Source organism: Calypte anna, chromosome 8 (genome assembly GCF_003957555.1).
Source record: "Calypte anna isolate BGI_N300 chromosome 8, bCalAnn1_v1.p, whole genome shotgun sequence".
Taxonomy (NCBI): Eukaryota; Metazoa; Chordata; class Aves; order Apodiformes; family Trochilidae; genus Calypte; species Calypte anna.
Window position 1 is genome coordinate 11026324 of NC_044254.1, and position 15250 is coordinate 11041573.

Genomic DNA, 15250 nt, shown 5'->3' on the forward strand with positions numbered 1-15250 from the left:
GCCTGAGGCTGGAGTTATTTTCTGTGTACATCTTCCAAGTGCTTTCTGGGCTCCAAGTGGTTTTGTCCCAAGAATTCGGTTTTGCCAAAGTGATGGACAACCCCCATCAGAAGCATATATGTGAACATAAAGAAAGAGTTGACATCCCGGTGATACTCTTACTAAAGCAAATGCCAAGTACCAGAGTCTCTACTTACTTCTGATGGTCTGCAATGGCTGAATCTATAGCCAGAATTGGTTTAAATTCCCATTTTCCTCAGTACTCAGAGTGGGAGACAAATTAAAAATACTATTAGTTCTATCTCCTAACCACACAGGCAAATTCAGTTGTGTGGCTCTAGTGGCTACTGTGTATATATTTATAGCTATTTTTAAAGCAGAAGAATCACTCGCCAAAAATCCTTGATTGCAGCACTAGAGATCAGTTTTTCAGGCCTAGATGCCAAGAGCGGCTGTACATCTCCAGATTTTCCAGTTTGTCTGGTCTGCATACTCATTTTAGAGTTGCTCATTAAATCTAAACTGGAAAAGAGTGCATTTAATACCTGTGGAGACTGGAGAGTTCAAAAAACCAATTTGCTTTTGCCTTTTTGAGTGATATCCAGCTAGGTCTCACGTATAATCTTAATATATGTGTGCATATATATTTGTGTGTCAATTGATACTGGTTAGTATAATTTTCACAAAATTTATGTTCTTAAAAGCTGATCTCACAGTTGCATTAAGACACTGAACTGTACTGAATACCTCAAAAGATCACACAAATATATTTTAGAGACTGTCATGAGAGTGCTTTGAAGTGCCTTTTCTACTCAAATTATTCAGATTCCACTGGGGAGAAAGCATTGTAAGAGACAGAAATAAATTGATCATTCAGAAAATCATCTGTAGGTCTGGAAGAGTCCCAGTCCATCTCTGTACTGACCAGTAAATGTCACTAGAACTCTTTAGCAATTTTTTATTTTTTTAACAGCAAAAGAGGGAATAGAGCATTAATCTCCTTCTTCCTACATGGAATAAAATCATGTTTTTGTAGATCTCCATAGCTGGAACCTCACCATGAAAGCTGAAGGAGAGTTTCAGTTTATTTGGCAGTCATTTGTTCAGTACTGTCACATAGTCCTTTTTTATATGCTGCAAAGTGTTCTCATATAGTTGTTACTGTCCATGGCCATAACTGAGCAACTAAATCTTTTTCCATGTGTTCTGTAATCTATCTTTTTCACCTCACTCTGAATTTAAGAAAGCCTACCCTGAAATTTTAATTTTGCAATATAAGATGACAATATAACATTCAGTTTCACCATCTAGAAATCATTCTGCTTTTAGAATGTTTTTAAAATATTTATTTTCAACTTCTGGGTTACTTCATCTTTTTTTACATTAACAAATATATATTTGATTTTTTTTAAAATTTCAATTTCTCCTCACCTTTTTTTTTAGCTGCTTACCATTAGCAAATCCATAGCCATCACCCTTTTCAGGATTAGTGGTTACATGCAGCATGACTGAACGGACTCAGAATTACTTTAGCCTTCCAATCTACCCCAGCTGCTTATCAAGGAAAAGATAAGGGTTTTGTGGGCCCAGGAATGCAATATTCAAACTTCTCTTCCAAGTGAGAATGAAACAGAAAGAACAGAAAGCCTTTTTTTTTTTTTCTCCTGGCTTTATTGATGGTCCAACTATTACTCAGATTCCAAGTCAGCAATATTACTTCAGCATATAAAAAAACCTAACACCGTAGTAAAACATTTTACTTGGTGCTCATTCATCACAAAGATTTTTGCTAACATGTTATAATTAAGCATCAGGTAAAAATGGATATTGAATAAAAATTAAGTCCATAATCTTTCTTGTCTGGGTATTGGAATAGTAGTTGTATGATGGGTTAGATTAAGAAAGAGGGAAACCAAAGCTGATCAGTTACGCTACTGCAATTCATGAACAACCTCACTGAACAGCTCTGAAGTTTTCTCTTTGTATCTAAAACTAACTACAGGTGTAAATTAAGGTGTCAAAGTACTGTTGGCTTGCACTTCAGCATGGAGACCTATTAAAATTCTTGAAGTAAATTCTCTGCCAGAATCTACTAGGCAGTAAATAAGTAGTTCTCACTACAAATAACAAGAATGCGCACCTGTATGCAAATTATTACTTTTTCTTTTAGGTTATGAACATTAAGATAGGTCTTTTATTAAGATGTCGCCATTAAGACAAGCTTTTTATATATAAAAATTGCACGATGCTATTAATATTAATGTAAAATAAAAATTAAATAAAAGGTAGTTTCTGCTATCAAAAAGGAATAACACTGAATAATTTGTCACAATTTTTTTTGTTAACTGAATGAATTACCTTTTTAAAAAGAATAATAGCAAAGAAAAAAAAGCTTGGGAGTTGAGAAAGGACTTCACAAATTGATTCATGTTAGATCAGAATAATTGTTTTGTCTCTGGCACTAGAAATTGTCAAACTAAAAAGACATTGTCTGTAGTGTACCTGATACATTTTCTCTAAAATAGCAATAGACACATTAAATTTTCTCTTGTTTGAAGTTCTCACTCTTCTATTCAAATTCTTTGGTTTTTATTCTGTCTGCAGAAAAAAAATTTCCTTTCTATCACTAAAAGTCATTACATGTATTTCTGCCTTTTTAGGGTGAAGATGGCTTTCCAGGATTTAAAGGTGACATGGGTCTTAAAGGTGATAGGGTAAGTGTTTACTCACAGCCCATATGTTCTTCAAAAATTTAAGTATTATTTTGAAAGGATTACTGAAGTCAACAAATAAATTTAAACAAAGAGTAAAATACAAGCTAGTAGCTTAAAATATTTCAATTCTCTGAGCATTCACAGTTTTGAGCCAGAGATTTGGTTCTTGCGAATTAACTGTGGCACACATTTAGTTAAGGATATCCAAGATTGACATTCTCTTCTTTTTATAAGTGTGCCACAGTTAATTCTTCCTAGGGGAAATTCTTCTAAGGGAATATTTTTTCCACACTCCTAGGTCTCCAGTATTTTCCTGAAGAAAATTAATTTATCCAGGATAAAGGTGTTTCCATACCAACACAGTATCTTGAAAATATCTGCCAAAATATTGTATATTCAGCCCAACAAGCACATATTTACTTTCATGGGGACAGTTGTATAGGTTGTCTGTATACATAAATAACTGGGGTTATGGTATCCACACAAGTATTTGGAGGCAGTCATTTTTCTTTCTGTGGACTGTCAGAATGCCTTCACAAAAATTTCAGGGAGGAAAAATAAGAACACAATTCAAAAACACTTCTCTCTTCAGGCAAGGTGACTGAGCTCTTACACTTGTGCAAGTAAAATTCAGTGCCTCATTTAAATGTATTTGCATTTATACAACGAACATAAGCAGTGCTATTCCTAATTGGAAACTTAACAGGGCTTTCAGTAGCTTGATGTGGTTGAAGATATCCCTGTACTTTTCAGGTTGGTTGGTCTTGATAACATTTTAATGTCCCTTCCAATCCAAACTGTTACATGGTTCTATCATCCTGATTCTAATTTACATTTACTGAAAACTTATTTTTTAGGTAATTGTAGTTAGCCTTTCCAATACATAAATAAAGGCAACTTTTTCCATATTTATAAGGTGGTTGTTATTTTAGGGAGAAGTTGGTCAGCCAGGCCCACGAGGAGAAGATGGTCCAGAAGGTCCAAAAGGTCGAGCAGGTCCATCTGGGGACCCAGGTGCTGCTGGTCCAGCTGGGGAGAAGGTCAGTAGCCAGATATCAACATAAAATAGATGGAGCCCATGATCTTTATCACTGAAAACAAGCCACCAGATCTGCAAAATCTTTATCTACCTAACAATAGATTTTTTGAGCTACAAAAGACCAGTGGAGTTGAAGAAGTATTGGGAATGACTATTTTGCACGTATATAAAAGGGCAGTCTCAAATCTAGAATCTGAAGCCCAATTAAAGGAAGAGATTTGAAAAAAATATTGGTGTTGATAACACTGTTAGCTGGGCTTGGAACTGGAGATACAAAATGTTCCCTTTTCGTACAAAAATTTATATTTTTCTTGCCCTCTGAAAGTTGGACAGGTTCTGTGGATATTCTGTGGATACTTGGCCAGAATATCAGAGGAGAATCCTATGATGTTGGTCCTATACTAGTTATTTAAGTGAAAAGACTGCAATAATCTTTGTTAACTCCCACAATATTAGGAAAGTGCCTGTAAGACCAGTTATCAATGTCCTATTTCCTTGACATTTTTGTGATTTATTTAATGCAGCGGTACTGCTCTTCCACAGTAATGGCAGTACCAGAGTAGTCTCCTATTCTCTATGTTCAACTTATCCCATGACAAGAAAATTCTCTTCCCTAAGTAGATCTAGGGCTGGGTTTGCTTAGTAAAGAAGATTCTTCTGCATATTTCCATCTTTCAAAGACTGAAACTACTTTGAAAGTGCCTTTGAAAGTTTCAAACCACCACTCAACCTTCAGCAGTCTAAAGAGGTCAACTTAATGGGACAGAGTACTGTATTTCATTTGTAAGAATGGTTAATGTCAGTGTTGATCTGACTAGTCATCCTGTTGTTTTTTCTGAATATAGCAATGTGGTAATGTTTGTTGACAAATCTATTATCAGCAAATAGTGGGATATATTTATCATATTCTCAAATAGCTTAAAACTGTTCAAGAAAAAAGTTGATTCTTCAAATGTGTATTCATGAAAAATCTGTGGAAAATGTAGCAGCTGTCACTCAAATTAAAAGGATTTACTCTGTTAAACTTATTAACACCTTGATTTTCAAGACAGTATTTGTAGTTTAATGACCTGAGCACCACACAACCTTTCAGGGAGTGCAAAAAAAAGACACTGTGGTTTGCTGAAAACATTCATTGGGGTGGGATTTCAAGTTTAGAGAACTAAGCCCACTTGTTATTAACAGTTAAAATGGTAAATTTATTTAATTGAATAGTATATACCATAAAATATCATCACTAGGTTGCGGAAAAAATGTTTTCTAGAGAAGTTTTCTGAACCACTAAGGAGAATAGAATAAAATCTGACACTTCATTCTTATTGCAGGGTAAGCTTGGTGTACCTGGATTGCCAGGATATCCAGGAAGACAAGGACCAAAGGTGAGCTGTAAATGAGCTGTACATCTTGTGATTCGACATTAGTTACATTGCTAGTTATTTTATTTGTGTGCTGGAGTAACCAGGGTGTAGACATCAAGGCAAGGGTTATTTTCCATTTTCTTTCTTGGCAATCAAGTTCTAAAGTAAAATCTTCAAAATTTTTGGGACCCTAAGGCAAGCTTTTTAAGGAGTACTGTCCTTCCTCTTCTTTACTGCTTTCATATCTTTGCCATCCTCTTGTGAGTTGTGGTTTTGTGCAGACATCAGACTGGCATACATTAAACAATTTGAAAATGAAGGAAGTGCTGATATGAGTATGAGCATTATATTGATCACTTAGTGGATGCTGATTAGCAATGGTAATTTCCCCTGTAGTTCGAGGATTCCATTTCTTTGAAACATGTAATTTTCAAGTTTCAACATGTTTTCCTTTTGCTTCTGTCACAACCAACATGACAAAACCCTACCCTTGGCTGATTTATATGCCTACATCTATCCTTCAGCTGTTTTATGTTTTGATTGCAATACAAAACTACATAGGAAAGGAGCACACTAAATTTACTGCAAACTCTCTTTTCTGAGATTAGTGAGCAAGAAAACGTGGAATAAAAAAGTAATTCTATTGACATTTCCCAGTGTAGAGGAGGGCATTAGGGTGACATTGCATTTTCAGGCTGTCTCAAAGATTACTGATCTAGGGAAATAGTGCTATTAAGAGAATCCCTTAGCCCTTCTACAAAACTGAACCTGCAGTAAAATAATTGACTTTGCTCTACTTTGCGACCTACTTTTATTATAAAATCTGAAATGATGGTTTTTTGGAAGAAATACAACTTCATGTCTGGCTAAGCAAAGTGTTTTTCTGACTCTGGCCTATCCTTTGGCCCTTCTCAGTCAAGTGACTGAACTATCTGAACAATTGCATATTCATTGAACACTCTGTGTTCAAAACAATCTATAGAAAATATTAATGAAAACTATTTGCCTTGACAAACATAGTTTTTTGCTGTTTCTTTTCTCAAATGTCTTAAGATTTCAGTCTCTTTTTGTTCTCCTTTAGAACTGTCTTTTAAAAAGGATATGATCAAAGAGATTTTACATTATTCAGTTTTAAGAACAAAAATGATGTGACACATCAAATAAAAACTGCTTATTTCTTTTTTAGCAAAGAATTGATCAAGAATTTCATTACATTAAATTTGTAATCACATTAAAGTTGAAAAATAGTTGGCAAATTGAATTCACTGTTTGCTCTTCTAATTTGTCACTTTAACTTCGATGAAGGCTAATAACAGCCACAATGTACCAAGTCACTACAGACTTATTTAGAAACTTATTCACAGTCCAGTTCAAATTAACATAACAGAGAAAAAGAAGCAGCAGAAAAACATAGGAGCTGTGTAAAGCAAATAAGAAATCTTGTTCCAGTATTGTCAAGAAGGTTCACAGTGTTCTTTTTGTCAGTTACATGCTTTTCATTATTTTTTTTTCTCTGAGAAGGGTTCTTAGGGTAGTGCTATTATATGATAATTTTCACCATATATTTTTCTCCTCTCCCATCCCTATTAGCACAGCAAAAAGTAATGTATATAGAAGATACTACAATCAACTCATATTAGTGCTGTCATTAGAGGTTGTAAAGGACAAGCTTGGGCTTCATGGAGAATTTTCACAGTTTTGCTTACATTTTAAGTTGTAACCAGTGTCAAATTGGGAAGGGAAGGGAAATGGAAAGGAAGGAAAGAGGAAAGCGAAAGGAAAAAGAGAGGAGGGGAGGGGAAAGGGAAGGAAGAAGAGAGGAGAGGGAAGGTGAAAGGATCTCTTACCTTTCTCTCACCAGTATTAGTCAGGTTTTCATTAGAATCAGTGTCAGTGAAGTTATACTGCCATTAAATTATTAGTGGATAATTGCAATGGTTCTGTGTAATAAGACTCATTACAGGAAAACATAAATAAGAAAAAGAAAAGAAAGAAAAATAGTGCCGTTTCAAAGAAGAACACCAAGAAATTATCATTTAAGTTTTTGTTATATCCAAATTATTTTCCACTAAAATGCTAATAGCAAGCTGCACAGATATAGATACTATCACAGCTGGGAGTATGGCCAGTAGTTTTCGTGGATGACCAAACCAAACAAACACTTTTTTGATTTTTATCGATCACTTAAGCATATTTCATCAACTCTATCACCTCCTTGGCCCCAAGTCCTTTATGACAAGTTAGCACCATGGCAGGTACTAAGACTCCTGTCTCTCTGGACCTGTATATCAGAAATAAAGAAGAAATTTCAGATTAGGCTGAGTAGCTAGCAGGAAGAAAGCTAACAAAACAGACATACAAATTGCATTTATCAGAAATGAAACTGGCCAGTGGTCAGCCTGCAATGAATAAAGCACCTGATGTAATTTATAGCTCAGTAAAGTGAATAGAGGACCACTGTTCAGTTATGGCAACACCTTACAATCATTTAGTATGAAGTTTTATAAAAGAATTAATTTACTGTGAGACAACAGGCCCTTGTTTGTTTGTTTTCATTATGATACTTATTTCTAGTGGACTGTTACTGATAATTTCTTTCCTACTGTTGCAGATTTAATTTATGCTATATTGCCTAGTAAGATGACTAATAATATGCATTCTATACATTGATTTTTTTTAATGTACTCTGGACTTGAGGCATTACGGTAAGTTAATTTACAGCTATTTATCAGAGCTGTCACACTTGCAAGTTTGATGTGTACAGTGTACATGACTTTGAAGGTATACTTTACATACAAAAAAAATATTGGCTATACTATTGTTTTACTATTGATATCCTCTGATTTTTGCATTAATTTCTTACATAGGGTTCAACTGGTTTCCCAGGATTTCCAGGTGCCAATGGAGAGAAAGGTGCAAGGGTATGATAATTCATGCTTGCATAACAATTTTTGTACTTAGTATTATGGAAAGACACTGAAACCTAAGGATACAAGCTACTATCTTAAGAACTATAAAAATAGACTTTTCACACTTAAAATCAGCCTCTACGGTTTTATAAAACAGGACATACTAAGACAGCTTTTCTCATTCTTTAAGGTTTTAATCTAAACATACAGGAACTCAGACATTTTGTCACTTTGTAGATATACTTTGTATATATAAACACAGTTATATATTTGAAGCAGTGATGAGGAACTACCTTTGCAGCATCACTTTTGACTATTTTCTGGTATGCCATGAATTACCAGTCTACCATGCAATTTACCCTCAAGAAAACTGAACTTGTATTTCATAAGGATTCTGGTTTTCCATGAGCTTTTTTATAGGCTGAGCTTTAAAGTGCAAAATATACCAGAGAAAATGAAGAATGTGTACTATTAGATATATTAAAAATAGATGTAACATGATAACTTTTGTTGCCTCATTTACTTGAAGGAGGTGAGAAAAAATCTGTTATGCATACTCTTCAAACTGTCAAAAGTAAATATACTTTAGAAACAAGGTCACTGTGCTCCTGTCTCTGTAGCTCAGTTTTATGTTGCAGAACATTTTAGGATGATGGTATTAAAAGGAGTCAACACTCGTAGATGATGACAACTTAAAGTCAACTGAAGTAATACATATTAGTGTTCCTAAGAATCCATTTTAATTTGAAGCAGGAAAGCAAGCAGAAATTCATTATTTTAAGATGAAACATATGAAATCCAATTGTGTTTGCATTGCTCATATATGGTTTAAATTATCATGGTATTATTTTAGCTGAGGTAAAGTATGCTGTTTTGGACAGGCACAAGCAATGAAATAATGTTCAGTTCATCCTTTTTGGGGAAAGTGAGATATGACTGCTGATTAAGATATCAGTGAAAAAATAAATGAAATTATAACATCAAAGACTAGACTTAAAATTATTGAAATCTAATTATATTGCTCCATTATCAGGCCTTCATAAGGTTTTGAATTAAGCTACAGTTCTAACTACATAATTAATAACTTCATGCATACTTAAGTATTATGTTGATCATCAGTGAGATAGTAAGTGCTGGTTTTGTAATGTGAATCAGATACTATTATTGAACTTCCCCAAAGGTGTATCATTGTGTTTTATGCTACCACACACTGGTATCAGGAATAACAGTCATAGTTGCTGAGAAGTCCATAAGTTCTTTAGCACTTTTAAGAGCACATTTTTTTTTAATTTTAAAAACTGAAGTAAAATCAGTATTAAGAAACAACACAAGAAGACCTCCAAGAAAACAGATGTGTACATTATCCTAAAATATATCTTCTGATTTTCTGTTGATCTTTTACCTGTCATCAGGTTCTTTTTTCTACCTGACAAACACCTCACTGAATTTAAAAATTTTTCATTACAATATGCATATCAATACTAAAGCTAAAGAAAGAAATCTGTTGAGTATGATTAGGAGATATATGGAAGCAAAAGTTAAGGGCCAGTATTCTGGCAAATTCTGCATTTCTGTGAAAGCATGCAGGATCTTGGCTGGTTCTACAGTCCCTGTTTCTATTATAAAATAGAGATTTGCCCATTCAGTGCTCTGTTAACCTGTGGAGCTGTTCATGGGAACCTGGGAACTTTGTCTTCAAGGCTATTATTACACTGAAAATCATCCTTTATACTGCTGCAGAGCCACTGTGCTCATTGTGTTCCATCTTCACTACTATTTTAAACTCATTTAAAATATTCTAATGTCTTATGACAGAGTATGACTCTGGGGCAAAGTTGATGCATTTATCTAGAAGTCCCGGTGAGTTCAGAAAGATAATTTCATTGACAATGATTCTGTAAATTGAAATGCAAAATAAATACTTAAAGATAACATTTAAACCTAAGAGAGTTGCAATCTGCCCCCACTTCAGTAAAAAAACCCCAAACTTTTATCTCACAAATACAGTGTCTGCTAAGATAATTTCTGTGAACTTTTCTCTGCAGGGATTACATGGCAAACCAGGCCCCAGGGGACAGCGAGGACCAACAGTATGTATTTTTGCTTTGTAATTTAGAGGCTTTCCTATATTAATTGCCTATGCTATACTGTGAAGAACTATTTTGATTTGATTATATTAAGCAGTATTTACCCTCAAGCTCATCTGTGTTAAATTGACAGGGTCCGAGAGGCTCAAGAGGCCCCAGAGGCCCCACTGGCAAACCTGGTCCAAAGGTAATAGTCAAGCACGCTGCGTAGATTGCCTGCAGGATGTTTCTTTTACATAAAATAGAAGTGTAATCTTTGAACGTCTTGTCTTTCCTTCCTAGGGTACTTCAGGCAACGATGGTCCTCCTGGCCCACCAGGTGAAAGGGTATGTGAAAAACTATTTATGTGAATGTTGTTTTTCCCACTATGTGGGAGTATTATTTGGGTGGTAGGGCTGTTCTATTTTTAGCTCTCCCTCTGGTGTCTTTGCCTTTCTTCAACAAGAGTAAGTAGAACTAACAAAACCTGTTCCAACGATGCTTTTTACAAAGTTATGAATGGGGAAGCTGAAATTTCCTGAAAGCTTCTTCCATATGTAACTCAGTTTTGTATGAACAGGACACAGTGAACACAAACACACTTCATGTTATATCCATGCACTGTGTATATATCCATGCAAACTACAGTTGTGGTTATCAGGATATTCTCTCAAGAATGACACCTTAACTGCAGCATAATGTTTGTTTATGAGTTTTAAAAATACCTCAGGCCACTTCCAGAAGCTTTGTAGTTGAAGGAGCTGATTTCTTTTTGTTCATTTCAGCTAAAATTCTCTTCAACCTACTTTATGTGTGCTTGAGAAATCCTACTGTGCCTGTTGAAATTTTCTGCTTGCTATTGTATTCCCAATCAATACAAAAATTCAATATACAGTCAGTCCATTGCACAGCAGTATACAGAAAAACAATATGAATAAATTAAATTTATAATAGCAGCACTTGAAAACCAAGTTGGATAGCTTAAGTGGACATGCTCTCTATTTTTGCAAAGATTAAGAACAAACTTTCCTTTTTTAGTCATATTTCATTAAAATGCTACCCTTTTTAATAGAAATCTGTAATTCCTTTCCCAGCACCCACACAATGATCTCCATAAGTCTTACTCTTCAGGAGGGAGCTCCTTGTGCGTTTTTCACCATTCCATAATTTCACCTTATTACACTCTTTCCTTGTGGAATACATGCATACTTGCTGTAACCATACCAGCAGGACAACAGGAAACTGTTTTTGCTAGAATGACTAAGCAAAAGGAAAAAGGCCATAGAATGAGACCACTTGGTTTGATTGAGTTGATTATTGAGACAGGGACATCCATAAGACTACTGATAAAATGAGTGTGGTGTGAGTGTGTTCTCGAAATCTAAAATTTTCAGTTTGTGTGTCTACAGAAAGCAGTTAAGGTTAGTTTTGCTGGGTTTACCCTTAGAAGTTGCAAGCTGAGTATTAATAAATATTTTTCTGTTGCAGATACCTAAAGAAATGCACATATGCATATTTAATGTCACATTTTTCTGCTTAAAAATTCCTTTTTTTTAACTGAAAGCCATTAAAGCATATGCCAAAAAATTAATACCAAGTACACTGGAAACAAAAGTTTTAGTTTACTAAAAACCTTCCACGCTCATTGTTTTAGCTCTTTCACTTGTGAAGCAGAATATTACTTAACTATCCTAAGACAGTAATTACTCGAGCAGGACAACAGTCTTTGCAGGAAAGAGGAGAAGCAGAGTAGAACAGGCAGGAAGTTGAGGTGTGGTGGGTAGACTGTAGCCAGGATATATGGAAGGAAACACTTCAAGGGAGGCTTCCATAAGAATTTGGAAGTATCACTATATATAGCTAAACACAATGTGAAAACAATGTGGAAGGTTTGAGTGAAGCAGCAAGGATGTGACACATAAGAGAGATGCAGTGGCAGGAAGCTGAGATTCAAGAGTTGAGTGAATAAACTACAATGTTGTATATAGAGAACTAGGCACAGCCCAAGAAAGGAGCAGTAGATTGTTTTATACTGAGGGGGAACCTCAGAGGCAGCCTTCCAGAAGGTGACTAGCAGAGCTGTGCAAAGCAGGACTTTTCTGGCAGCTCCAAAAGGTTATGAGGAAGACAAGCTGTGGGGGGGACTGAAAACAATGAGCAGATCAATCCAAAATGAAGGCATCCCTGGAGAGAAACTGATTAGAGCAAACAGATGAAGAATTGCAGAGCACCACATCTCAGATCACTTGTGTAATACAAGTGTGAGGAATCTGCTTCCCTATGGGATGAATTTCACACAAAAAACCCCTGTCATTTCCACTCTGCTGAGACTACTTCAAGTACCAAATGTGTAAACATTAAATAGTCTGTTCTATCTACTGTTAAAATGAAATGTAATGATAAAAAGGAAAATGTAATTGTGATAACATGCTGTTACTAGTCTAGCACTTTTTTCACACAATCCATTAGCCCACTGGCTTGAAATTTGCAAGCCACATTGCAAATAAAAATAAAAAAAATTAATTTAAAGAAGCATCTTATTTCTTTAAAAAAGCCTCAGGGTGAGAGGATCAAAGTAGAGTGGAAATTTATGAGAAAGGTGCAGCATCAGTTGCATTAAAATGCAATTCCTGAAAGGGACCATATTCTTTCATATCTTTTGTACAGTGACTCTGTCAGTTTTAATAGTTTTCCTTTATAAAACTGCTCCCTCTTTTTTTGAAACTTTATGCTTTATTTTATACCTGGAGGCAAATGAAATAAGGTTTTGTGCACAGACACCAGAATGAAAAGAAAAAAACACTGACCATAGAACATAGAACATTGTTGTCTGCTGCAGAGCTTTCAGAAACAACTTTACACCTGTTTTGGAGGAGGGAAAAATAAAAAATTTTAAAAAGTGCAATAAGATCATAAAGATTTCTCTCTTTACCTAGCACTTCCTTCACTCATATTTAATTTTACAGTATCATAAAGGTCTGCCCTGGAATAAGATTCATTTTGGTGTGAATTCTTCTAGGTTGAGAACATGAGATCCTCTCCCACAGATACATTTACTTCACCCACTGCAGAGTCTGGAAGTGATCCTGAGCTTTAATGAATCAGGCTTATGGACACAAAAGCAGTGCTTTATCAGAGGAGAAAAAGGGTAGCATAATTTTGCAGCTCCAGCCTGCTTCTTCAAGGCCTTTTCATCAGACTTCAAATTATTTCTAACTTATTTTGACAGCTAATGTCTTAGCAAAACTAGACATCATATACCAAGGAGAACAGAATAAAAACTTGGACTAGAATGACTAGGGTACATGGCTCTACCATGTGGAATAAAAAAGATTTTCCAGGTTTCTACTCTTTTACTTAGCACACTAGAAACTAAACAGGAAAAATACTTTCAATAAGCGGCTATAATCCTTTCCAGCAGTGATAAATTTTAAAAGCTGACCTCTGTTTTGTTTGGTGACAACTTTAGGAACAGTCATCTAAGCTAGCACTTTGTATAAATAATAGTGTGTGTAGATGAATTTGGATATATGTGCATGCATACATGTATATGTGCATACACATACATACACAATGCACTCACATATCTTTAACTAAATATGTAAAACCATGTTGCATGAAAATTTTCTCATTCTGTATATGTGTGTGGGTACAAAAGTATATAAGTAAAAAGCTCATGCATCATTATTTTTTTCCAGCTATCTCAACTGTTTTTCATGATAGCAAGAATGTTGTATTTAGTCCCTGGTAACTCTGAAAGCGTCTATTTTTAAGTGTGTACTGTTGTACTGGCTAGAAGTACTGTCACATTGTAAGAATGTTGGACTCAAAAAGAACACCAGACTATATATAAATTAATTCCCATGTCTTATGCAACAAAGAAAACAATGCTTCTTAGTCACCATTAATTGCTACTTTATTATGCACAGTTTCAGGGATCAGATGGAGGCATTCTTTATATAAGTAATATTTAGTTTTTCTTATTCCATTCCTACACAAGACACCATTGGCTTCAGGAAATCCCCTCCAATGTCTACCCATGGGATTTGGTGTTACCAGTATTTATTGCTACCAATATCCATGGCAACAGAGATGAGGCTTTATACTTACAACTAGAAATTATCTGCTAAGTTCATATATATATTATAATTGAAGTTCATATATTTTATATTTGAAGCAAACTTTTCAATCCAGTGTCATGACAGCTAGAGTAAAACTTCACATGTTTGGATGCCTTTGTGCTAGGGACCACAAGGGCCCCAGGGACCTGTTGGATTCACTGGACCAAAGGGACCTCCAGTAAGTATCTTTATAATTATGTGCAACATCAGGAATATTATTTTTCATATTATGTTTCTGAACTCAGTATTTGAAGATCTATTTAAGGGATTGTTTATGTATAGATTACAAATGTGCTTATTGAACTTCAAAGCTAAGACAAGAACTCGCATATGTTCAAAATGATTATTGGCGTAGCTTGTATGAGATTCAGCATAATATACTAAATTGCAAACCAGTATGTTGATGCCAGTGTCCATATCCATACTGAATTTACACAAAATGTGTGTATATTGTCTTCTAACAATTGATTATTTAGGAAAATAAAGAGGAAAGAGACATTCATTAGCAGTAGAAATTTATAGAAGGAACAGCACATTTGAGCTGCAGCCTGAATTAATTATACTGTTAGTCAAGTGTATTTCTGCTCACATGGACTAAGTACAAAAGCATCAAACCACCTGTGATTTTTTGACCCATGCATTGGTTATTTTTGTTTCTATTGCCAAAATTTGAAATTTCAGCTGATATTACTGTAATTCTTAGCTACCTGAATCATTGAGCAAAGAAACATTGAAGGGAAGCATAGGGACTTTTCATGCTTTCTGTATTTATAGAAATCCGTTTTGAACATACATGCATTTGACAACCTAACAGTCACACTTCAAGCAATTGCTAGCACACATCAGAAATGATTCAAGAAAATTTATTATTAAAATCATAGCTGGCTGATTCAAGAGCAGTTAAGCTGTACTGAAGAATAATTTAGAAAAAAATAAGGAGATCAGAGATTCTTACAGATAATTGCATAGGTTTTTGGTGTGATTTTCTTTGTTGTTGTTGTTTGTTTGTTTTCAGAATTAAGGGTGGCTAAGAAATGTTTCG

The 15250-nt window shown here is 34.9% G+C and overlaps 1 protein-coding gene across 4 annotated transcripts in view; it reads left to right on the top strand.

Annotated features, from left to right (window-relative positions):
- Positions 1-15250, top strand: part of COL11A1 (collagen type XI alpha 1 chain) — a 136801-nt gene that overhangs the window by 72840 nt on the left and 48711 nt on the right. For all 4 annotated transcript variants that reach the window (XM_030455015.1, XM_030455017.1, XM_030455014.1 and 1 more), the window contains 8 exons: positions 2661-2714; positions 3647-3754; positions 5079-5132; positions 7979-8032; positions 10066-10110; positions 10241-10294; positions 10390-10434; positions 14333-14386. In XM_030455015.1, the coding sequence (XP_030310875.1) occupies positions 2661-2714; positions 3647-3754; positions 5079-5132; positions 7979-8032; positions 10066-10110; positions 10241-10294; positions 10390-10434; positions 14333-14386 (468 nt within the window). The remainder of the gene's footprint in view (positions 1-2660; positions 2715-3646; positions 3755-5078; positions 5133-7978; positions 8033-10065; positions 10111-10240; positions 10295-10389; positions 10435-14332; positions 14387-15250) is intronic.